General features: G+C 44.9%; 1 protein-coding gene across 1 annotated transcript; it reads left to right on the top strand.

Annotated features, from left to right (window-relative positions):
• Positions 1–3760: 3760 nt before the first annotated feature.
• LOC133930656 (ethylene-responsive transcription factor RAP2-13-like) lies at positions 3761–5716 on the top strand. The gene has a single exon (XM_062377348.1). It carries the CDS (start codon positions 4400–4402, stop codon positions 5405–5407), a length of 1008 nt encoding a protein of 335 aa, XP_062233332.1. The 5' UTR covers positions 3761–4399; the 3' UTR covers positions 5408–5716.
• Positions 5717–23920: the final 18204 nt, after the last annotated feature.

Below are 23920 nucleotides of genomic sequence, written 5' to 3'. Positions count from 1 at the left end.
TGCTCTGACTCGTTGTCTGCAACAACTGGCCCGTTCACCACCTCAATGTCAAGAACGCCTTTTTGAACGAGAAGTTGGACGATACGGTCTACTACCAGCAGTTGTCTGGCTTCATTGGCATTGACAAACCACACCACATCTGCCCACTCAATAGGTCTCTCTACAGCCTCAAGCAGGCTCCTCGCGTGTGGTACAACTGGTTTCAGACATTTGTCATCTCCATTGGCTTCCATGGCTGCATGTCGGATCCCTCCCTCCTCATCTTCAACACTGGTGCCGACATTGACTAGTTGTTGTTGTACATCAATGACAATCTTCTCCACAATGTCTAGCACGACTTTGCTTCAATGGATCATCACCATCCTGCGCCACGAGTTTGCGATGACAAACATGGGCTCCCTCCACTAGTTCCTTAGTGTTTCAGTGTTCTCATCGCTGAGATTATGCAGCGGGCTAACATGTCTACATGTGACCTAGGCACCACACCCATCGAAGCTCGCTCCAGGCTGGCTGTTACCAGAAGTGATCCAGTCTCCAACCCAACACTATACATAGGGCTGAAAATAAAGCTCGTGGCTTGCGAGTTAGCTTGGGCTCAGCTCGGTGGCCAAATGACCTAAGCCTAAGCCGCCTACCTAGCTCGATGGCCAAATGAGCTGAGCCCGAGCTGGCTCACGAGTGGCTCGTTGGCTTGATCATCGACCCAGTCCATAGAGCCCTCTATGCATCTCTCTAAAGATCAGTCCATAGAGCTTGGGTGCATTCCTTGTGCTCACCACGACCTACCTTTCGGAACCGCCCAGCCCAGCCTAGCCCACAACATGACCAGATCTCTCCAGCGATATTTTCCCCGTGTACGGCTATCGCCTTTCAGAGCTATCGGAGCTCTTCCTCGAACGCAGCGGCGCAATGCCTCCTCCTCCACCCACGTTCGCGATAAAAACCCCAGACATGGAAGGAGATGAGTGGGAGGTTCCGAAGGTCCGGTATTACCTACTTCAGGTCAAGTTCTTTCGAGATCTAACACCACCTTGGGGGCAAGAAAGTGGTAGACTTGCTGCTTCTAGCGACGACTGTGGGACCTGTTGGGACCGCGATGTCAGAAAGCTTCTTCTTTCTCTTCTTATTCCTTTTGGGCTCACCATCTGCCCCGGTTGCAGTGGGGCTGGCGATGACAATTTCCTCCTGCTCGTGCTTACAAGGCTTCTTGGGCTTGGTTGCCTTCTTGGGAGCGGTGTCCATGCCAACCACGGCAATGACACCCTTGCTTGGGTGAGTGGTGAGAGGAATCTCGACTACCCGGCCAATGCCGCCCCTTTGACGAGCGACCATGGCCTGCTCAGGTGTCTTCATGTCACCCACTCGTCCTAGAGCAACCGAGCTACAAGGCACTGGTGGACGTCATGGCGAGGGGAGAAGGAGGAATGCAGATCAAAGCATCATACCCTAGTTTGTGAGCCAGCTGAGCTGGCTCGAGCCTCCGTCAAGTCTTAGCCGAGCCTAATTTTCAGCTTGAAAAGTTGACTAAGCCGAGGCCCGCTCACAACTGAGGTCGTTCGAACCAAGACGAACCTGGCTCGGCTCGTTTCCACCCCTAGCTGTACATGAGTCTTGTGGGTGCTCTCTGGTACCTCACGTTTACCCACCCCAACATCACACATGTTATTGAGTAGGTGTGTCTCCACATGCATGATCCACGCAAGCAACACTTCCAGCTGATCAAGCGTATTCTCAGGTACATCAAAGGCACTTTGAGTCATGATCTGCAACTTTGTCATAGTTCCTTTCATGACCTCATTGTCTACTCCGATGCTAACTAGGTCGACTATCTCGACACTTGCATGTCTACATCCGTCTATTTCGTCTTCCTTTGTGATAACTTGATCTCCTGGTCCTCCAAGCGATAGTACACTATCTCCTGCTCCAGTGCTAAAACTGAGTATTGCTGAGCCGCCAACGCTGTTGCTGAAGTTTGTTAGTTGCGCTAGCTTCTCGCCAAGCTCTATCGTCTGTTGACCAAGGCTACCGTTGTCTACTGTGACAGTATCAGCGTGGTGCACCTCACTACTGACTTGATCCAACATCAACGTACCAAACATGTGAAGATCGACATGCATTTTATCCGTGGTGACGTTTGTGTTCTACACGTCCATACGACTCTCTAGTACGTGAACATCTTCACCAAAGGTTGCCGACTGCGGTGTTCTAGAATTTTCGGTCTAGTCTCAATATTCGCGACACTCCAAGTTGACACTAGAAGAGGGTGTTAGAACACTCCTATTGACGTGCACCGTTGTTCGTCTGACAACAGTTCACACAGGCCCGTGCGCCCTTATCATGCCACTGCCATGTGTCATGGCTGTTTGTGCTACTGTAGCAGGGCCGGCAACAAGACCGGTTGAGATGTTGGAGTTTGTTTGTACAATTTGTAGATAGACTAACTTAAAGTACAGATATATCTCTTAAGATAGAATTGGAGTTAAACTCCGTTTGTAACTTGTACTACATATAACTCGCTATGCCTGATATTATTCCTCAACTTCCAGTTCTTTGAGCATGGAACATCCGTAATTCGGGGGCAACGTTCCCAATTAACTCTGCGATCAAGTACCAACTTGCTCCGCGGAACGGCCGGCAGCGAGGCCGCACGCACCTCAGCCATGCCGGCTCGCGTCCACGCCGCGGCCACGCCGCGGCGGCCACAACGCTCCCACTCCTGCTAGCGGCGTGCAACTTGCACGCCAATCTGCACGCGCCTGATCTGGTTTCGTCTGGTGGGAAATTCACATCGATCTGCCGCGCGGGTGTAGTGTGCAAGCGAGCGAAACAGCGCATCTCGCTCTGCTCGGCTAGCGAACGCGCGGAGGTGGCACGCATCCGCGCCGCAGGTTTCGGTCAATAGCCCCGGAACGCCCTGTTGCCGTCGCGACGTCGACGTCCGGGTCCGGCCGGGGCTCTCGGTTGATCGGGTCCGTGCTCGCGTGTCGATTTCGGCACATTTCCGCGTGAATTCTCGCGACGTTGCTTTCTGTAGAGCTGGACGCGAGCTTATTTGTGATGGCAATCTCTTCTCTTTTTTCGTGGGAGAAAGGATACTTGCAATGGATGGCAATTTCTACTTTGAATTCCTGGGGCTTTTATGTATGTCACCAGCCAGAGCTTACCTGCTATCACCACGTGATTTCGCAGAGTGCGACGACAGTGACAGAGAGCGAAACGGGTGAATCGTACGCCCGTTCCGCGTACAGTTTGCACGGCGTTGGAGCTGCAGATGGCCGCAGAAATTGAGGCCCGGTTACTCACTGTCACTCTTGTGAAGCTGAAACCAAATGGTAGCACTAGACACTACCGACACTACCGACACTACCAGTATCCTGCGTATCCACAAGGCACTGGAAATTGCGAAAATTCTGTCCCTTGTATTTTCCTTTTCTCAAGCTAGAATTTGATTCGCTGCACGGTTTTCATGCACCAATGCGGGAGTTGCATCCAAATTTCTACGATAATATTCTCTTTTTAAACTTTCCAACCAAAGTTCATCTCAATCCGCTCTACAGCCAAACGCAACATCACACATGGCGTCACTGTAATTTGCTCAGAAACCACCCTCCTGAGCTTACCAAACTGACCAGCCGGGCCCGCCGCCAGTGACAGCACCATTTAGTAACCGCGCGAAGTTTCGTCCACGACTCATCTCACCCCCGCAACTCGCAACCCCTGCGGCAGCGACTTCCCGCGCTATATAAACCCCCACGCCGGAGGCCGCCATTCCCCCAAGAGAGACGCCTCAGCCCCCACACCACCCACCCCTCCGAGCACACAAGCCTTCCCTTCCCACGACCCACTCCACTTCCCCGGTGAGGCTGAGCGATCCACCACCACACACCACGGCGACGACGCGCCACCGCGGACACGGTGGCAACAGGTTTGTTCTCTGAACCCTCTCTGCTCCTCGTACAAGCTAGGCAGGTAAAAGGAAGCCTTTTTCGGGAGCATTTCTTGCGGGTGTTATTGGATCAAGCAAGAACGTGTTCCTGGAAAAAGATTGGGGCTCTCATTTCAACCTTTCTTCTTCCTCTTCCTGCTAGTAGGGAGAACAGAGATCCAGGGAACCTTTTTTCTCTCCTGGATTCTTGTCTGTGTTTCTAGAACCTTTTGGTTTCTTTTAGCTTCTTTTTCGTTTAACTTCTTTCCTTTTAGCAGCCATAAAGGGTTGTTTTTACAATCCCCTTTCAGGCTGCACAAACCAAGCCAACCCATTGATCATCCCTGTTCTTCGCTTTTATTGAGGAAACAGGCCCCTTTTTTTTCGAAATTCTCTTTCTTTTTTAAAACATTTCAGTTGTGCAAAAAAAGATTCGATTTTTTTAGTTTTAGTAGTCTTTTGCTCATCTTCCTAATGACAGCCATAGATTTGTCCACAAACCAGCTGAGCTCCTCCTCCTCGTCCTCCTCAGACCAGGAGCTCATGAAAGCACTCGAACCTTTTATCAGGAGTGCTTCTTCGCCCACCTCATCCACCTCCACCTCTCCCTTCTCCCACCACTCTTACTCCTCTGCGCTGCCTCAAGATTCGTACTACTTCCCCGCCTCCTCTTACGCCGCGCTCCCACCCCCGCTTGCTCCCACCGCTACCTCCTTCTCGCAGCTCCCGCCTCTGCCGCTCTCCTCCTCGTCGTACGCCTCGCCGGCGGCGTACCCGACACCGGTGAATGCTGCGACGGGGGCGGGGCTGACCCACCTGGGGCCGGCGCAATTCCAGCAGATCCAGGCGCAACTCCTGGTGCAGCAGCAGAGGGGCCTGGCAGCGTCGTTTCTCGGCCCGCGGGCGCAGCCCATGAAGCAGGCCGGGGCGGCGCCGTCGTCGGCCGTGAAGCTGTACCGCGGCGTGCGACAGCGGCACTGGGGCAAGTGGGTGGCGGAGATCCGCCTGCCCAGGAACCGGACACGGCTGTGGCTCGGCACCTTCGACTCCGCTGAGGACGCGGCGCTCGCCTACGACAAGGCGGCCTTCCGCCTCCGCGGTGACGCCGCGTGCCTCAACTTCCCCTCCCTCCGCCAGGGCGGCGCGCACCTCGCGGGCCCTCTCGACGCCTCCGTCGATGCCAAGCTCACCGCCATCTGCCACAACCTTGCCGCCGCGCCCGCGTCGTCCAAGGGAAGCGCTTCCCCGGACTCGCCCAAGGCCTCACCGTCCACGTCAACCACCACAGAGGGGGACGAGTCGGTGCACTCCGCCGGGTCGCCTCCTCCCCTCCTTCCACCGTCGCAGCAGCAGGAGCCGGCACCGCCGATCCCGGAGATGGCGAGCCTGGACTTCACGGAGGCGCTGTGGGACGAGTCCGACGCCTTCCACCTCAACAAGTACCCATCTTGGGAGATCGACTGGGATTCCATCCTGTCGTGATCAAGCCAAACATAGGCTCAATTAAGCAGTGTAATTTTCGTCAATTATTATAATTTATTAGTTCGCAGCGGCAGCAGTCTGATGGAATATTAGACATCGGCCGCGGCGGCTGCGAGTAGGGTTTAAGGAGTTCGTCGTACGTAGTGGTCATCAAGGAGGGTTTAAGCTTTAGTCTTGCTATATTTAGTGATCTCCTGGTTGCTTCGCCGGTTGTTTTTTTCCGGCAAGGCCAGTTGAAGGTGTAAGTGTAATGTATTATGTAACTGTTGGCTACTACTGAATTTGAAATTTCTCTAGCCATTCCAAATCTTTGTCTCTGTTTTCATGTTTCAAAACTGTGGAGTACTTGATTACTGTTGTAAGAAGTCTATTTTCCAGTAGTCCTCCTACGCTATCTAATAGAGGAAAAGATAGTGTACTCCACAACTCTTAAAGCAATATATTTGTGTAGACTTGAGATGCCGTCTTCTGTTATGTAATTATGTTTTGTCATATGGCTTCGTTTGCTACATAAAAGAACACATGTTCATCAACGGTCAAGGTAATTCATAGAGTCCTCCCCATTTTTTAAAAAATCATATAGCTTGGTGTAAACATAATTTGAGAATTCTTGACTAATTCCATTCCTAGCCCCAGATCAGTGCAACTCAGTGTAAGGTACTTTATAGCTTGTTTAGCATTGGAATGCAAACAAGAAAGGAGCAGGGAAAGATAGGAGGAAAGTATGCTTGGTCAAAAAATAGCATTCTTCTCTTTCAATCCTAAAAAAAGTTGAAGTTTCAAATCAGAGTTGCGCAGCCAAACTTAAGAATCACTCAAGCACCAAGAAAGAGACCCATTCACAGGTGCTTATATTCGAAGTTGAAAATTTGCACAAGCATCATCTCCATCTGGATTGCTCACCCCAGTGGCTTATCTTCAGAAAGGGACATTATGGTCATCTCGAATGAGATGCAAAAAACCAACACCCTACGCTCTGCATATATTTAAGCTGCTCATCCAAGTGTCAAGAGAAATATATCGGACAAAGAGGCATATGTGCATGCATGGTTTTTCTTGCTCGCGAAGAGTTCTGCCGGCTATTGGCTTTCCTGAAGGGTTTGTTTGGAACAATTGCAACGATTCCATCAAAATACCTGCCATTTTAAACACGCTCCTACTGTCTTCGAGAATATGCAGGATACACTTGTCGACATAAACCCAAGTTTGGTAGTCTCAGTCTCTCAGACTTCAGCGTTTTCACATCTCCAGATGACTAACGACCTATGAGCAGAGTTCAACTTATCGATGGTTACCGAGCGAAATTCGTAGTTACCAATCTTACCGAGCCATACCGGTAATACAAACAGTTCGGTAATCGAATTTGAATTAAAAATAAAAAAATCAAAAATCCTAAAACACTAGAAAAATTCTAAAATCTTTTGTGAAAAAATTTCAAAAATAATATCGTTTGCATCATATTCTATAGGCAGGAAATTTGAAAAAAAAAAAAAGTTGAAGTGCGCAGCTCATTTATTAACTTATACTAAGGAAAATCTTAACATATAAACACATATTTTTTTTATGATGTATCTTAAGAGGATCTTTAAAATTGGTTTCACTTCATTTAGAGTTTTATTAATTTCTCCATAATTTTTACAAAGTTTTACAAGCATAAAGTGAATATGTTAAGAAAACAATATTGTAATTAATTTTTTCATGTCTACCATTATTTTTTCTACATAAAAAATAGTATAAGTAAACTAATAAAAGTAGTTTCACTAATTTTGGAGGTGTGATGGGTTAGTTATGAATTAATCTAGTTGCAACACATTTACATAATCCTACATGTAACAATAACTATTTCATAAGTTCATGTATTTTTAAAAGACATAGGATCATGTAACAAGACTAACAAAATTGGTTTCATGATTTTTGGATTAGCAAAGAGTAAACTACACATTTTACTTGATTTAGCAAACATATTTTCTCACAGAAAATAGTAAACTTTTTTATGAGTATAAATATTTTTATCATGTAGGTCATATTACAAGGAAACCAACAGAATTTATTTCACTTGATTTGAAGCTTAGACGAATTAGTTATTAATTTTAAAAGGTTGAGCCTTTTTTGGTTTTTTTAACTTCACTAAAAATTCGAGAAAACTGCTCGATAAATCGTTAAAACCAAAAGATTACCGATAAAAATGAACTGTTATTGACAATGCGAAAACTTTGGAAAATACGCTCGATGAATTGCTAAATTCGGTCAGTTACTGGTGCAAACTGACTGGTTACAGTTTGGTTGATTCGGTCCGAATTTCAAATTTGATCGAGTGATTTTGAGAAAATTATTACCGAATTTTGAGCGGTTATCGCGATAACCATAATTTTTCGGTTACTGTTTGATCTTAATTTTTATGTCCCAAACGGTTTTGTAAACCTCCCCTATGAGATTAGGATGCGAGTTGGACATGAGTTGGCTCTTGTCCGCTGTGGCAAGCCTGGACGAACACATTTCCTTACGCCAACTCCAGCCGACAATATAGAGTGCTACAATACCCGATACGATCTCCTTCCCACAAAAGCCCGTCTTACAATAGTGCTACAGTACTGTGAAGAGAGAAAAGATACTTTAAATTTGAGGATTCTCTCGCTTAGGACTATGTAAAAAAAAAATTATAGAAGGTAGTAAATAAGATAACTATTGAAGATGAAAAAAAAGAGATACTATAATAATATTAGGGGATGCTGTAATAGTATTATAAGGGATGAATTTTTAAGTATATACTGGAGATGGTCTTAGAATGTATTTGGTTGCTCATATTAGGAGCATCTTGGTTCTGCCAGTATGTATATTCTCACGAAGAAGGATGTTTGCCTGCATACACTGTTCTAGTGTAATTATATAGTTGGAGTCTGATCCGGTGGATACATCCGAATTGAGTTTCTCTCTAGAGTTTTGCTCGATAGATACATTGTATCTGCTACAGTGCTGTAACGGGCACACTTGTTAGTCTCAGATACAGGATCATTGCATTCACTCATGTAGGCAACCAAACAACTTCACATGCTCGTTGCATCTGTCAATACAAATGATCAAACACTATTCTTTTCGGAGTCACTGCTGTCGGAGGGTTAACTCCTATCGCAGGGATCCAGAGGGACCCCGTTTTGAGATTCGACCGGAGGGATGATTCTGAATATATTTGCTGGAGAAATAAATGAGTATGAATGCAATGGCTGGTGGTGCGGAATGATCTAATGCAGAACGCAGTAAATGCACTGGAGGGATTTTTAGACAGGTTCGGATCGCACTGAGCGTAATACCATACTCCTGTGTGGATACTATAAATGCCCTGAGAATGTCTCTCAGGAATGTTGCTGGTTACAAGAGTGTCTGTCTATCCTAGAGCTTCGGGCTCCTTGTTCTTCGGCTTCTATGCTTGTACGAAATGTTCTTCGGTTTCTGGGCAAGAGTCTGAGAGTTCGAGCGTCCTCTGTGCTTTAGTTCACCTTCGATCGTCTTTATCCGTGCCTGTCAGCTGCTTTAAATACCCGCCGGCGGTAGCGTGCCCCGAAAGGGAGGGCACGAGTTCCAAGGCGCCATAAATAGAAAGGGAGTCATCATGACCTCTGCGCGAAGTGACAGGGGGTTGAAAATGCGCCTCCCGCCTGGTCTTCGATCGCCATAATGGCGCTGGCAACGGGCGCCGTGGAGAGGGTCCACCGGGCAGCCGCAGAGCGGCCCGGAGTGCCCGTTCGGTCTTGTACGCCTGCCACAGGAGGGCGGCAGACAGGGCGCCTCGGGCCTTGCGAAGCTATCCCGAGGCGAGCCGGATGACGCGGGATGGGACCCGCGCATTAAATGTTCCCACGCCCTTCTGCCAGGATATGGCAGGGACTGACATCGAGCGTGGCGGGGGCAGTTGGACGTGATAGACCACGCGTACTCTTAAATGCGGTATCGGGCCTTTCACAGGCTGACACCTCACCGCTGGGCCCCTGTGGGGGCTACCGACGAAGGACGTCTTGGGCTGTCGGGGAACCGAGTGCTCGGGGGTCACCGTTTACCTCCCCGAGCACTCTCTCCCGGGAACGTCCTCTCTTGGTCCTCGGGGAACCGAGTGCTCGGGGGCCACTGTTCATGGTCCCGAGCACTCTCTCCCGGAATTGACTGTTCGGGTCCTCGGGAAACCGAGTGCTCGGGGGCCGCTGCTCGCAGCCCCGAGCACTCTCTCCCGGAACTACCTCCCTTGGGTCCTCGGGGTACTCGGGTGCCCGGGGGGCCACTGTTCGCTGCCCCGAGCACACCCTTCCCGGTACTCGGCTTTCCTGTTCGTCGGGGGACTTAGGTGCTCAGGGGTCACTGTTCACCTCCCCGAGTGTAAGGATCGGTGACGTCCTAAGAGGGGGGGGGGGTGAATTAGGACACTTAGAACTAAACTGGCTCAAAAAATAACACAAGATAAACCTATATCAATTTATATCTAAATGTGCTCTAGGTTTATCTAGCGTGTCTACTCTACCGATTAAGGAAACTTGCAACCTATCTAGTAAGGTAAATTGCAAGAATGTAAATGCGGAAGTGTAAAGAGGGTAGAGAGAACAAACTCGGCACAAGGATTTTTATCCCGTGGTTTCGATGGCATGAAAGCCACCCCTAGTCCACGTTGGAGCTCCACAAAGGATATGCTCCCGGTCGGCACCCGGTCACGGCCTTTGAGCCACCAAGTCACAAAGACAAGGCCTCTACCCGGATGAGCCACCAAACCACCAAGGCAAGGTCTCACCACTAGCCTCTCTTCCGATTCCTCGCCGCCGTGATCACTTTGGAGCTTGAGCCACAAAGGCAAGGGTCTCCGCGTCCCCGCACAAATACCTTGCCGCCTCTCCACACCAAGTCGGAGGGTCAACAAGCTTACCGGCGAGTCACCAAGACTCCAAGGTGCCGGCGTACCACTTGGTACAAGTTAGGATCACTCCTTGATCCACTCTCTATGCAGCTATCAACTAGCTATACTCTCTCTAGGCCTACAAGCACTAATCACTCTCTAATGGTGTGCTTAATCGCCTTGGATTTGATCACTTAAGCACTTTGGTGGCTTGGATGTCTTCTCAAGTGTACATGAACTTCTCTGGACTCCAGCCACTTCAAATGACTGAGTGGAGGAGTATTTATAGCCTAGAGATCAAAAATTAGCCGTTGGCTAACCACTCTCATTTTACTGTAATCACCGGATAATCCGCTGGCTATATCCTTAAGATCACCGGATAGTCCGGTGGGTTCAAACCCAGAGCCAGCTGTCACTAGCCGTTGCACGGCAACATTTGTCCGGTGATAAACTCCGGTGAACAACAGTCAACACCGGATAATCCGGTGAGTACAACTCACCCGACCCTTCGAATTTCAGAACCTTCTGCAAGAAATACTCCGGTGATATTTTTGCTAGCACCGGATAATCCGGTGAGTTCAATTTGTCTGAGTTTCTTCACAACATTTCTCCGGTGGTCTGCCAGCTAAGTCACCGGATAATCCTGTGAACGTAATTTTCCACTGTGGCCCTAAGCAATGCTCTCTGCAAGAAATAGTCCGGTGTTCATATTATGCATTCACCGGATAATCCGGTGGGTACAAAATTGTTTTTCTCCGAAAATTTTCTCTGCTGGAAAAGCTCCGGTGGTCACCGGACTTATGTTGATTTGAGCACCGGAGTTATGTTGATTTGAGCACCGGATATTCCTCTGAAGCACCGGAGTTATGTTGATTTTGATCACCGGATTATCCTGTGAGGCAAATTTCAGCACAACTGTATTTTGGGCATAACTTTTCGCTACGAACTCCGATTTTGATGATCTTGGGCTCTATTGATAGCTTGTGAATAGATCTACAAGATTATACAAAAATCCATCCCATTTGATCACATCAAAATTCATTGTGAGCAACGGATAATCCGGTGAGGCAAATTTCAGCACAACTGCGTTTTGTATTTTGGGCATAACTTTTCGCTCCGAACTCCGATTTTGATGATCTTGGGCTCTATTGAAAGCTTGTGAAGAACTCTACAAAATTATACAGAAATCCAACCCATTTGATCACATCAAAATTCATGGAACAAGTCCAATTCATTCCTTTCTTTATTCCAGCTTCGGTAACTTCTTTTTTGTTGCATCCATGAGACCTACTAAAGCATATACTTGACAAACATGTTAGTCTTATTGACTATATTGTCATTAATCACCAAAATAACATACATGCCCTTATGTAATTTAGGCAATCAACCTAAGGGCATGTTTCCTACACCGAGCACTCTCTTCCCGGTCACTTAGTCTTCGCAGATCATCGGGGAACCCGGGTACTCGGGGACCACCGTTTGTGGCCTCGAGCGCCCTCTCCCGGAACTTAATCTTTTTCGTACCTCGCGGAGATGAACCCTGCGGGAGGTGCCACGTGGCGGATTGCTGGTCTGACCTCGGGATTCGGGGACCCTGGTTCCTGATTCACCGACAACTGCATCCGTTCAATTTGCTTCCACTCGTCCAGGATTTATGTTGTAACTTTACGAAAACCCATACGATCAATTAAACACAACTTTACATACACTTAGAAGATTATTTTCCATCATACACCCATGGAGTTTTCTTTTAAAAAATAACTTATACCAAAATACTCCATCTGATCGGTAGTAGATTATCATGAAAAGTAGATTGACAACTTACTATTTGTGTTAATAGATTATTGTGACAAATACTTTCATAATATATAATCAATATTTTATAGAAATTACCAGTCAAAGTTCTAACTTTAAGATGGTGCCGATATTCTAAACGACTAATATTTTTTACCACAGGAAGTAGTAGATAGGAAGCTGAAGCTTTGATGGCTAACCTGATAACGAATTCCACAGGAATCCAGCGGTGACTCGCAGACTCTGAAACATAATCAGAGCAGGAACAGATGCTCGCCGTTGCCGCTCCCATTTTCCACGTTGCCTCCAACGACGAAGGACCCCGAAGTGCCTGCCGATTCCAAAGAAACCTTGTTAATTCATTCGTGGAGGATCGTTGATATGAATGGATTTGACGACTGGAAAAAGGGCTCCGGGAGCATCCGATGCCTTTCACATCGGCGGAGTCCGCCGAGAGAAAGAGAGCGCCGCGGCCTGCAATAAAGCATCGGCAAAGCTGCAGGCCGGCAGTCGAGCATGCCTGGGCCGTTACCCCGATTCGTAGAGCTTTGAGTCCAATTTTTTGACTGGATGAGTGGAGTTTACCATTGGAAAAAGTTCGATTTACCTTTCTTAACTATCACGATAGTCTATTTTTTTTTCCTCAATTATAATACTATCTATGAAATCTCCCTACTAACAAACCAATTATCTTTCCTCCCAAGTAGTTTGCACCCCGGTTTTGTCCCAATTAACGCTGATGTATCAATGGTTATACTGTGTAGACCTTGACATGGACTATCTGTTCATGTCAAAATAATCCTGCGGTACCTATCCGGTACGATCAGCTATGGCTGCAGATACCGGCACGGAGGAACAATTGGCAGGGTGGGTTACAGTGAAGCTAACTGAAGAGTGAGGTCACAATAAAGTGAAAGTTGTTGCTGATAGGAAGTTTGTGTCCTTCTAACTGAAGAGTGATGTCAAAGTAAAGAGAAAGTTGTTGCTGATAGAAAGTTTGAACAGGGTGGTGCGTACGACAATGCAATTACTCACCAAACTGAGCAGATAAAAAGAAAAAATCTTGTAGATCCCACCTGCAGTCTACCTCTTCCCAATCGCGCAACATCTCTCATGATTTTGTCATCTCCAGACCCAAAAACCCCCATGATCGGTTACCCACACCCCGGCTCCGGCTACCCCTACGGCCCTAGCACCAATGGAGGTGGCTATGGAGCCCACCGCCGTATGGATCCTCCCCGTCCCTAGGTCGTCTTAGGCCATCTTTAACTATTTTTTCTTTATTTTATTCGTGATTCTCCTTTCTATTCTTATTTTTCTTATTTTTTCTCATATTCAATAGCTTCTTTTGAAAGGATTCGCTAAGGAAAATGAGAGATAATCCTGAGATGAAGGGAACGTCCTTGAGAATCTCTTCGTGAAGAAAACCGCGAAGGAAAACTGTTGGAGCGCTGAAGAAACGAAAATTCCTTCATAAATAGAATATGACTCACGAAGAGAAATCAGTTAGAGATGGTCATATGACCCGAAGTCCCCAAGGAACACAAGACCTCCTCCTTGACCCCGTGTTACAATGCCCTGCCCTCCACTTAGCCTCACTCCTACGGTAGCAACAGAGGCAGCAGCTATAGAGACCCAACCATTGATCAGCCATACGACACACCCTACGGAGCCCCGCCACCCTCATCGACATCATACATGGCGCTGTCGCCCTCGTCGTCATCCTATGGGGCCCCGTCGTTCTCTTCTTCTACCTACGGTGCCCAGTCACCCTCGTTGACCCTATACAGGGTAGTGAGTGGGTATGAGAGTCCATTCGTGGCGCTGGTGCTGTCGACGTTTCCCTTGATACAGACCCCAACATGGTGGCATGCTTCCATGCAGCATATCGCGATGGGAGCAGGGTGATTGACAACAAGGAGCTGTAGCCCAGCGCTGTCGAGGTCAGATTTGGCATCTCATTGTCGTGCTCAGGCTCCATATGGGAAGAATCGAGAGAGATATAGGAGTCACGGCCAGGCTCTCTATGGGGAAAAACCAAGAGAGGAGAAAGAAAGAGAGGGAAGGGAAGAAAAAGAGGATAGAGGCCGACATGTTGACATGTTATCATTTTTTTTAATTTGTTGATTAGTTGCTACCTCATAGGCTGATGTGGCACTAGCTAGAATAAAACTAATGTGGAAACCACTCGAGGATGAAAGATGTCTGGTTTTGTTAGTTAGGGAAGGTTTGATAAATGGTATTATAATTGATAGAGGAAAATTGGACTTTCGTAATAGTTGAGGGAGACAAAATAGATTTTTTTCTTTACTTTTTCCAAGAGCTATGCCCCAATGGGGTGTGCTGAGCCCAGCTTAAGTAGTTAGACGATTTTTATATACATTTTATTCAATATTTTAAAAATTATATGTATGTTTAAAAAATTACAATAATAGACTACTATCGCTTGTTCATTGGGCGAGACCAAGGTCTCATCCAATGAATGAGCGACACCTTATGGACCACGTTGGTCATAAAATAAAAATTGTGGAGACATGGGGTCTTGATCGTTTGGCAGGCGAGACCCGCTGAACGAGCAAGACCATCCTCACAACAACATCTAGCGGGCCACCCAAAAGGTGTCGTCCATTGTTCGGATGAGACATTTTAGGTATAAAAAGCGTCCAGACCGGCCCTGTTGACGTCAGCACCTCATTTCTTTCCAACCGAGCTGAGAGAGAGGGAGGAGAGGAGAGGGGAGGGGACGGGAGATAGGAGAAATTGGAGGTGAAGCTCTGACGGAAGGAGGTATGCTTTTTTTATCTTTTTTTTTTACAAATCTAGTAGGGTAGCCACTAGACATAGGTTAGAATGTAGATCTAGGTTTAGAATTAGGGTTAGATATAGTTTAGTAATTATATCATATTTATATGTATATTTTTTTATAATTAGATGTAGTATTTAGACATATGTTAGGCATTAGATGTAATATTTAGAGGTATTAGATGTAATATTTAGACATAATATAGACATAACTGAGGTAGTAGATATAATATTTAGAGGTGTTTGTGTAGCAATCGGGGGATATTTTGTTGCAATATAGATTAGCTGTTAGGCCATATTTTTAATGAATGTTGTATTATTATAGATGTAGATTTAAGTATTTTTTTTTATGTTATGTCGTAATATTGTTATGGTTTTTTGTTGATGGTTGGCAGGTTTGTCGGATAAGTGACAATTTAGATTTTTTTTATAGGGACCATGAAATATTATATGACTCGGAAGGGATAGTATTGTTCGTATTTGAGTCAATGGATAAGGGTATCTCCATACCTATACAGAACAATGTCGGACACTTGTACGTCTGGTTGATGCGGGGTATCAAAATAGACCCCGAGGTTCAAGAGATGATCGTTATCATTGTGGGCAATTGTATGAGAGATGGTGTGTATTAAGAGCTGTACCAAGTCTGGAGGATATACTTGTAGGACATTTTGCAAAGAGATTGGCCACCTATGTTACTTGTGCAATGGAAGAATAAGGAGGCAGTTGAAGAGATACAGGGTGAGAGTACATGGAGGAGGAGGGTGATGAGAAAGAGTATGATGAGGATGAGGGTAATGTGGATGTCGATCCGGATGCTGCACATTTATCGGATTATTTGACTAAACCGACCGGTGAGGCAAACAAGGGGGAACAAATCTATTCTCTAATTAAATAGATGGAGCCGGATGATCTTGAGGCTGACAAATCTCTTGAATATGACATGTCGGATGATGAGGACGATGCTATTATTCCTGTGGACCTGGACAATCACAATTTTAAAAACCTTATGGTGAATGAAGGGAATCAGATGCCCTGGGTGTATACGAGTATGAGGTGACCGAGGGTGCTAGATATCCTACCCATCAAGCCATAAAGGATGATTTGACTCAATGGATGATATTGCTTTGATGATAGTTTTATATTATCAACTCAAGCAATAAGGAATATGATGTCAAGTGCGTGAAGGAGGGTTGCTCGTGGTGGGTGCATGACTTCAAGTGGAAGTGGGTTGAGTATTGGGAGGTGTCGATTGTGTGTGGACCACACTTGCATGCTAAACGAACTTGATCCCAACAACAGGAACATTACCTTAGCCTTTGTCATCAATGTGATGTAAGCACATATTGTGAACAACCTAAACTGCGAACTAGGATTCATGATTAGACAAATTGAGGAGAAGTAGAAGTACACTATTAGTTGCAACAAGGCATGACGGATGAAGAGTAAGGCAAACGAGATGAGGTTCGAGACCTACAAAGCGTCATATGACAATCTTCCACACTTGCTACAGAACATTGCTCGAAGAAACCCGATGACATATTACGATATTGATAGGTACTCGTAGCTATCCCAATCTGGTAAGTATGTCCTGATGCACTGCTTCTCCACATTATGATCATGTATCAAAACTTTCGAGCATTGTCACCCTATCCTCTGCATTAACAAAACTTTTTCTTATTGGCATGTACAAGGGACAAATCCTGACTACTATTAGGGTTGATGAGAACAACCAAGTACTACTATTTTCCTTTGCATTTGTGAAGAGTGAGAACACCCGTAGTTGGTATTGGTTACAATACCGTGTTAAGATTATAATTATGGGTGCTCAACCAAACGTGTGCCTTATACATGACCGACATGTAAGGATGCTCAAGGCTATTTAGGATATGCAGAATGGAATAGATGATGGTATGATGAAACATGTGTGGATAGATCTACAGAGTAGGTGGTGCATGAGACATTTGGGTGCAAATTTCTTCCGCAAATTCAAGAACACAAACCTCATGAACATGTTCAAAAGGCTATGCGGTCAAAACTAGCAGTGAAAGTTTAGTACTCTTTGGAAGATACTGGATGAGCTAATGAAGAAGCAAATACAGGAACGTGCATGGAGGCTCGTGCGAGGACCGGAGGATGAACCTATACCTCTTTAGCCTCTTCCAACAGACAATGAAGTTGACATAATGCGGAGGACCGGGTCATCTACTAGGTCATTTAGTGTCACACCCTGATTTTCACCAGTCGTAGAGTTATGAGCTTGGTTTGAGGTGGTTGATAGGTTGAGATGGTTCTTTACAGATGTTATTATTATGGTTACTTTTACATATATGTTCAGTTGATGATTATAGGTTAGATAGTTGTGTTAGTTAAGTCTAGATGCTCACACATGATTTTGTCAAATTGTGCTTTCTCATATAAATTTACTTAACCATGTGGCCGTATTCTTGCTAACATCCCAATTTATAATCCTTAGAGTCGGGTTATCTATAAGTGCCCAATATGGATTAAGTCTTGCAAGTACCTTCGTACTAACACTGCTCTTTCAGGTGCTATTGCCTAGGAGGAGCTGGTCTTTGGCTACTTCACGCCCGCTGAGGATAATGGTGGGTATGAGTAGACAACTACTTAGAAATCGTGCTTTTGTAATGGAGCCTAAGGGTATGTGGCTCCATCCTCCTTTTGTTGTTTATAATTTTAGCTTTCGCTGCATAGTTCTCTTTTGTTTGAAAGTTGATTAGTTTCAGTCTCCTCATAGCTCTATTTTACTGTAAATTGTAAGAAATTGTGGATGCTTAAGAACTTGTAATATAATTTATTTACTCGCTCTTTGTTAAGCCTTGTTGTGATGTGATATATTTGAAAGATATGTGTTCCGATCTTGGTCACAAAACACGTGTTGGGACTACCAGAGCGGTATTTTGATTAATTATTGAAGCTGTGATTAAGTAAATGATCGATTTAATGAATAATTAGAATACTGTTTGGACGATACCTTACAGCGCGATATCAGAGCTTGGTTTAATGAAGTAGCCTAAAAATACTTAGTATGTAGGTTAGCATGTGTGTCAAACCCACTAAAGTTTCTTTTTATACCTCTTCATGCTAATATATACAAACTTGCTATACTATACCCCTAAGTGTAATGTGTGTTTGGTTCTTGTATTCAGAGTGTTTCTTTATGCATTGTGTTGTTTTCTATTATGATGCATTTGTCAATCATGTTGCATCGACGCATCCCGATAGCGGCAAATATCAGGGGCTCAACTCGTGCAAGGTGGGGGCCTGGTATATTCTGTACGATAATAGTATGAATTGTGAATACGTTAGTAACAAAGTATGAATATCCACCATATGATAGTAGATGTGATCGTCTACCTATGTGGTGATTACATGGGGGTGTCTTCTAAGGCGATGGTATAGGGTGTGAATACGTTGGCAATAACGTATGAGACGTTACTTGAGCGGCGAGTTGCACAAGCACCGTTCGTACAAATACTTATTCTTTTCGTGCAAAGGGTGATGAATGTGACTGTGATGATTATTTGGGGGAGATGCACTCGAGGAAGAAACAGGTAATAAGGATCGAACATATTTTCATACTCTATTGTTCATTTCGTACCATACCTTTGAGCATGCATTGTCATCGACAAATAGTATATGGGTCCAAGCAAGCAATTTATGACATAGCGAAAATACCACTTGCTTGATATATGTCGGAGTTTGAATTTTGCGTCTTTTCATCTTATTGTCACAATAGGATGAGGACTCACGGTAGTTATTTTCCTGAGGGTTCTAATGAGAACAACCTCGTGCCGCCTGCTCCACCGAGTATGGTAGATGTCCTAATGCAGATAGAGCAGAACCGCCAAGCTCAGACTGCTCTCCTTGAGGCCCTCGTGCGCAACACAACCCCTCATGTAGGAGGTGGGGCCGGGCGCTGAGATGATTTCTCGGATTTTCTCCGAACTCAATCGTCCACCTTCACACAGGCTAAGGATCCTCTTGACGCCGACCATTGGGTTTCACACCATCGAGCAGAAGGTTGCTCTCCTTTGGTGCAAGGACCACGAGAAGGCTCTCTTCATAACACATCAACTCCAAGGTGCGGTCAGTGCATGATGGACCAATTACTTGGCCATGCACGCCACTGGTCATCGTGTCTCTTGGGCGGAATTCCGCCAAGCCTTTCATGACTTTCATGTTCCCAAGGGGATAATGGAGATCAAGAGGTGAGAGTTACTATTACAAAGGGGTAAGTCGGTAATGAAGTACGTGCAAGTGTTCAATCACTTGGCATAATATGCTTTGGAAGTGGTCAGCACCGATGAGAAGAAACAATATCGCTTTGTGAACAACCTCACTTCTATGATGCAAGACCGCCTCTCGACGCACGAGTTTGTCGACTTTAACAAGTTTGTGAGCACCTTCCTCACGGTGGAGTTCAAGATGAAGAATCACCAAGAAGAGAAGAAGCGCAAGAGGACCCAGTCACCTTCTATGGGTGGGAGCTCTCATTGCCTGCCTGCAAAGAGTCAACCTCCTCAATCCCACATGACAGCTTCAGTTGCTCCGTGGCCAATATGGATAGTGTGGTGTCCAACTTCATCTGCTCTGCAAGGACAACCTCCACGACCCACGGGATCTCAAGGGAGTGTGACAGGTGGCCCCGACGGCCCATGTTACAACTGCAGGTGTGTCGAGCACTTTGCGTGGGAATACCCTTTCCCGAATCCCAGAGCCACGGTGAATGCTCCAAGGCCACCATCACCCTCGTAATCCTCTCATTAAGTCTCGAAGACTGCACATCCCCTTAAGCACGGTCGTGTCAACTACACCACCACCGAAGAAGCTCACCAGGGCGCCAATGTGTTGATGAGTACATTGTTTGTGAATTCTAATTCTATCGTCATTCCTGCAGTCATTCTTTTTGATTTGGGAGCTTCCCATTCTTTTAAAATGAGATTTACACTCGGCATCATGAGCTAAAGATTAGCACTACTCGTGCACCTTATGTTATAGATATGTGTCCAATGCATAAGTCATCATCAATGAGATGCCATTTTTCATAAATTTGCTAGTGATCAACTCCAAAGGAATATATATCGTTCTGGGAATGAATTGGCTCATCAAGAATAAGGTTGTTATTGATTGTGCTCAGAGGACTACCACTTTGAATGATCTATCTAGCACTTAAGTCTATCTAAAGCTTAAGGACGTTGATCCTTGTCTTTATGCCTAGAAGGTTGTGGCCACCAGAGATCTTCTGGATATTCCTATGGTATGCGAGTTTTTGGATGTCTTCCTAGAAGAACTGCTAGGAATGTCACCCGGTCGAGCGTTGAAATTCTCTATTGATCTCTTGTCCGGTACAACCCCAATTTCAAAAAGGTCTTATCGGATGTCGTCAAATGAATTGGCAAAGTCGAAGAAGCAAATTCAGGAGCTTCTTGCAAAAGGTTCCATTCACGCGAGCTCCTCATCTTGTGGATGCTCAGCACTCTTTGTGAAAAAAAAGGATGACACTTTGCGGATATGTGTTGATTATCGTCCACTTAATGTTGTCACGATCAAGAACAAGTATCCACTTCCTCAGATCGATATTTTTTCGATCAACTGACCAGTGCCCGGGTTTTCTCTAAGATTTACTTGAGGCTGGGCTATCACCAGATAAAAATCCGACCGGAAGATATTCCAAAGACGGTATTCTCCACCCGTTACAGGCTTTATGAGTTTACAGTCATGTCTTTCGGTTTGACAAATGCACCTGCATTCTTAATGTACTTGATGAACAAAGTCTTTATGGTGGAACTTGACAAGTTTGTCATGGTGTTTATCGATGATATCCTCATCTACTCCAAGACCAAAGAAGAGAATGTAGATCATCTACGAGTTGTTCTTAGCCGACTTCAAGATCACCAACTCTATGCCAAGTTCATCAAATGTGAGTTTTGGCTTAAAGAAGTTGCCTCCCTAGGTCATGTCTTGTCAGAGAACAGAGTCACTGTTGACGTGAGCAAGGTGCAGGATATGCTCAATTAGGTGCAACCCAGAAGTGTCACTGACATCCGGAGTTTTCTTAGACTTGTGGGCTATTACCGCCGGTTCATCGAGAATTTCTCCAAAATTTCTAAGCCTATGGCGGGGCTATTGAAGCAGGGGACTGTATTCGAATGGTCAAGTGAATGTGATTCAGTCTTCTAGACCTTGAAGAAACTACTTATGACCGCTCTCATTCTGGCTCAACCCGAGGTGGACAAGGGTTTCAACGTCTATTATGATGCTTCCCGCATAGGCATCGATGTGTCCTCATGCAAGAGGGTAGGGTTGTCGCGTATGCCTCACGCCAATTGAAGCAGCATGAAGAGAATTATCCAACTCACGATTTAAAATTTACGGTAGTGGTACACGCCTCGGTCATGAGCATGCTTTTGTCCATTTGCAGCAGGCGTAGAGTTACGAGTTTGGTTTGAAGTGGTTGATAGGTTGGGATGGTTCTTTACAGATGGTATTACTATAGTTCCTTTTACATATATGTTCATTTGATGGTTATAGGTTAGATATTTGTATTGGTTAAGTCTATATGCTCACGCTTGTTTTTATCAAATTGTGCTTTCGTATATAAATTTACTTAATCATTTGGTCGTATTTTTGCTAACATCCCAATTCATAATCCTTGGAGTCGGGTTATCTATAAGTACCCAATTTGGATTGAGTCTTGCAAATTCTTTGTACTCACATTGATCTTTCAGGTGCTACCGTCCAGGAGGAGCTGATCTTTGACTTCTTCATGCCCACCGAGGGTAGTGGTGGGCATGAGTAGGCAACTACTCGGAGGTTGTGCTTTTGTGATGGAGTCTAAGGACATATGACTCCATCATCCTTTAATTGTTTATGGTTTTAGCTTCCGCTACATAGTTCTCTTTTGTCTGGAGTTTATTAGTTTCAGTCTCCTCCTAGCTCCATTTTGCTATAAATTGTAAGAAATTGTGGATGCTTAAGAACTTGTAATATAATTTAATTACTCGCTCTTTGTTAAGCTTTGTTATGATGTGATATGTTGGAAAGGCATGTGTTCCAATTTTGGGCACAAAACACGTGCCGCGACTACCGAGGCGGTATTCTGACTACTCATTGAAATCATGATTAAGTAAATGATTGATTTAATAATTAATTAGAATATTATTTGGATGGTTCCTTACACAGATGTGGTGGCTTCTTAATGTACTATATCCATGAGACCTACTAATATATATATTCTTGACAAACATGTTAGTCTCATTGACTATGGTATCATTAATCATGAAAATCACAATCATGACCTAATATGGTCATTTTCGCTATAGTCGGTGTTTTGTTACTATGTTAATATCAGTGTAATGCTACATTTTTTATGCTACTATATTATTGTTAGCGTCATAATATCTTTCATTAACCGTGTTTTTGTTTTGTGATTCTATTTGGACCATAGAGTTGTATCACGAGCATTCCATAACAATCATAATAAACATGTCGACATAACATACAATGGCATACACGATACCCCTAATGGTGTGCTGGAGTTTCACTTAACATGCCTTAGGGAATGTAAAAGGGCGAAGATCGATGTGACGATACATAAATAACAACATTGCCTTGACAGTGATCCTAATCGTACTAACTTAGAGTGAATTGCGAGAGGCTCTTGAGTCCTAATAATGTCCTCCACCGTATTACGCTGACAGAGGAGGAGGGGCATGAGGTGGAGGAGGAGCATCCCTATTGTGGCATGGACAGGTGCACCATGGATCGATGTATACAGAAGGGTCCTCTAGGTGTATTACAGGAGGACTTGATATATTCTCCACCTTCCTCTGCAAATCAATGATTTGGTATTGCAGGTGGTGGACGTAATCTTGGATATGCTGTAGAACAGGTGGATCGACCCATCTCGTGTACTAGTAGAAATGTGAAGGTCACAATGTATAATGTTTTCAAAAAATGATACAGATGGTCATGGTGATATAGTTAACTGTACCAAGAGCACATAAGAAGAATCGATGACCCCCATGAATGCTCCCATTGTACATATGAACGCTACAATCGTAGTCATGGGAACACTTGGACCATGGCTCATTTGGGTGCTCGTAAATCCTTAGGTTACATGGAGAACGAAAATCACTCCTATCCTGCAAAAGGGAGTTGTAGAAAGGCTGCCTACCCCTTTCTTCCTCACTCCCTCCCGCCCTTAGCCTCCATTGATCGATGTGGCTTTAGTTTCTATATACATGAGTCTTTTATAGATGTATTGTAGCATCATACATCATTTTACCATGATGTAATATTACTATTAAATTTGTATTACCTATACACATCCAACCATGATAATAAAATTGACTGCTTCTACTAAGAACATGTCACATTAGTAAATATGTACTCTATTTTCAGACCCAGCCTTTTTAGATATACCCTTGTCAAAATTAGCCTTCTCATCAATAGCCTTTTCAGTCCAACATTTTTTAGACCTAGCCTTTTTTCAAGAATAGTATTTTTAGACCTAGCTTTTCAGACGTATCCTTTTCAGATGTAGCCTTTTTAGAAGTAAGTTTTTCAGAAGTAGCCTTTTCAAATATAGACTTTTCAGAAATAACCTTTTCAGATGTAGACTTTTCAGAAATAGATTTTTATAAGTAGGCTGCTTAGAAGTAGCCTTTTGAGTTGATATGACAACACCTTACTGTAGAATTAACTGCTTTTACAGGGATAATTTTTGTGAACTTAGTCTATGCACCAGCACGAATCCACTGTATAAATAGATGATCTCCTGGTCACATGCAGAACCAAACAACTAGCCTCAACCTCCACAACTACAACGAAAATAGCATCTAATGCTTTCCTCAAGAAATACTTACCGCATGATATGCCTGATAGGGTCGAAGTGCCCATGTGCTGGTGTGGAGACCTTTGTAGGATAATGAAGTCATCTAAGTTCTCCTACACCTACGGAAGGAGGTTGTTTATGTGCCGCAACTATGAGTACGATCCACCCTAGGGAAGCACCAATG

Source organism: Phragmites australis, chromosome 10, assembly GCF_958298935.1.
Source record: "Phragmites australis chromosome 10, lpPhrAust1.1, whole genome shotgun sequence".
NCBI lineage: Eukaryota > Viridiplantae > Streptophyta > Magnoliopsida > Poales > Poaceae > Phragmites > Phragmites australis.
Note: the sequence above shows the minus strand (reverse complement) of the source record. Positions and strands in the feature narration are given on the sequence as shown.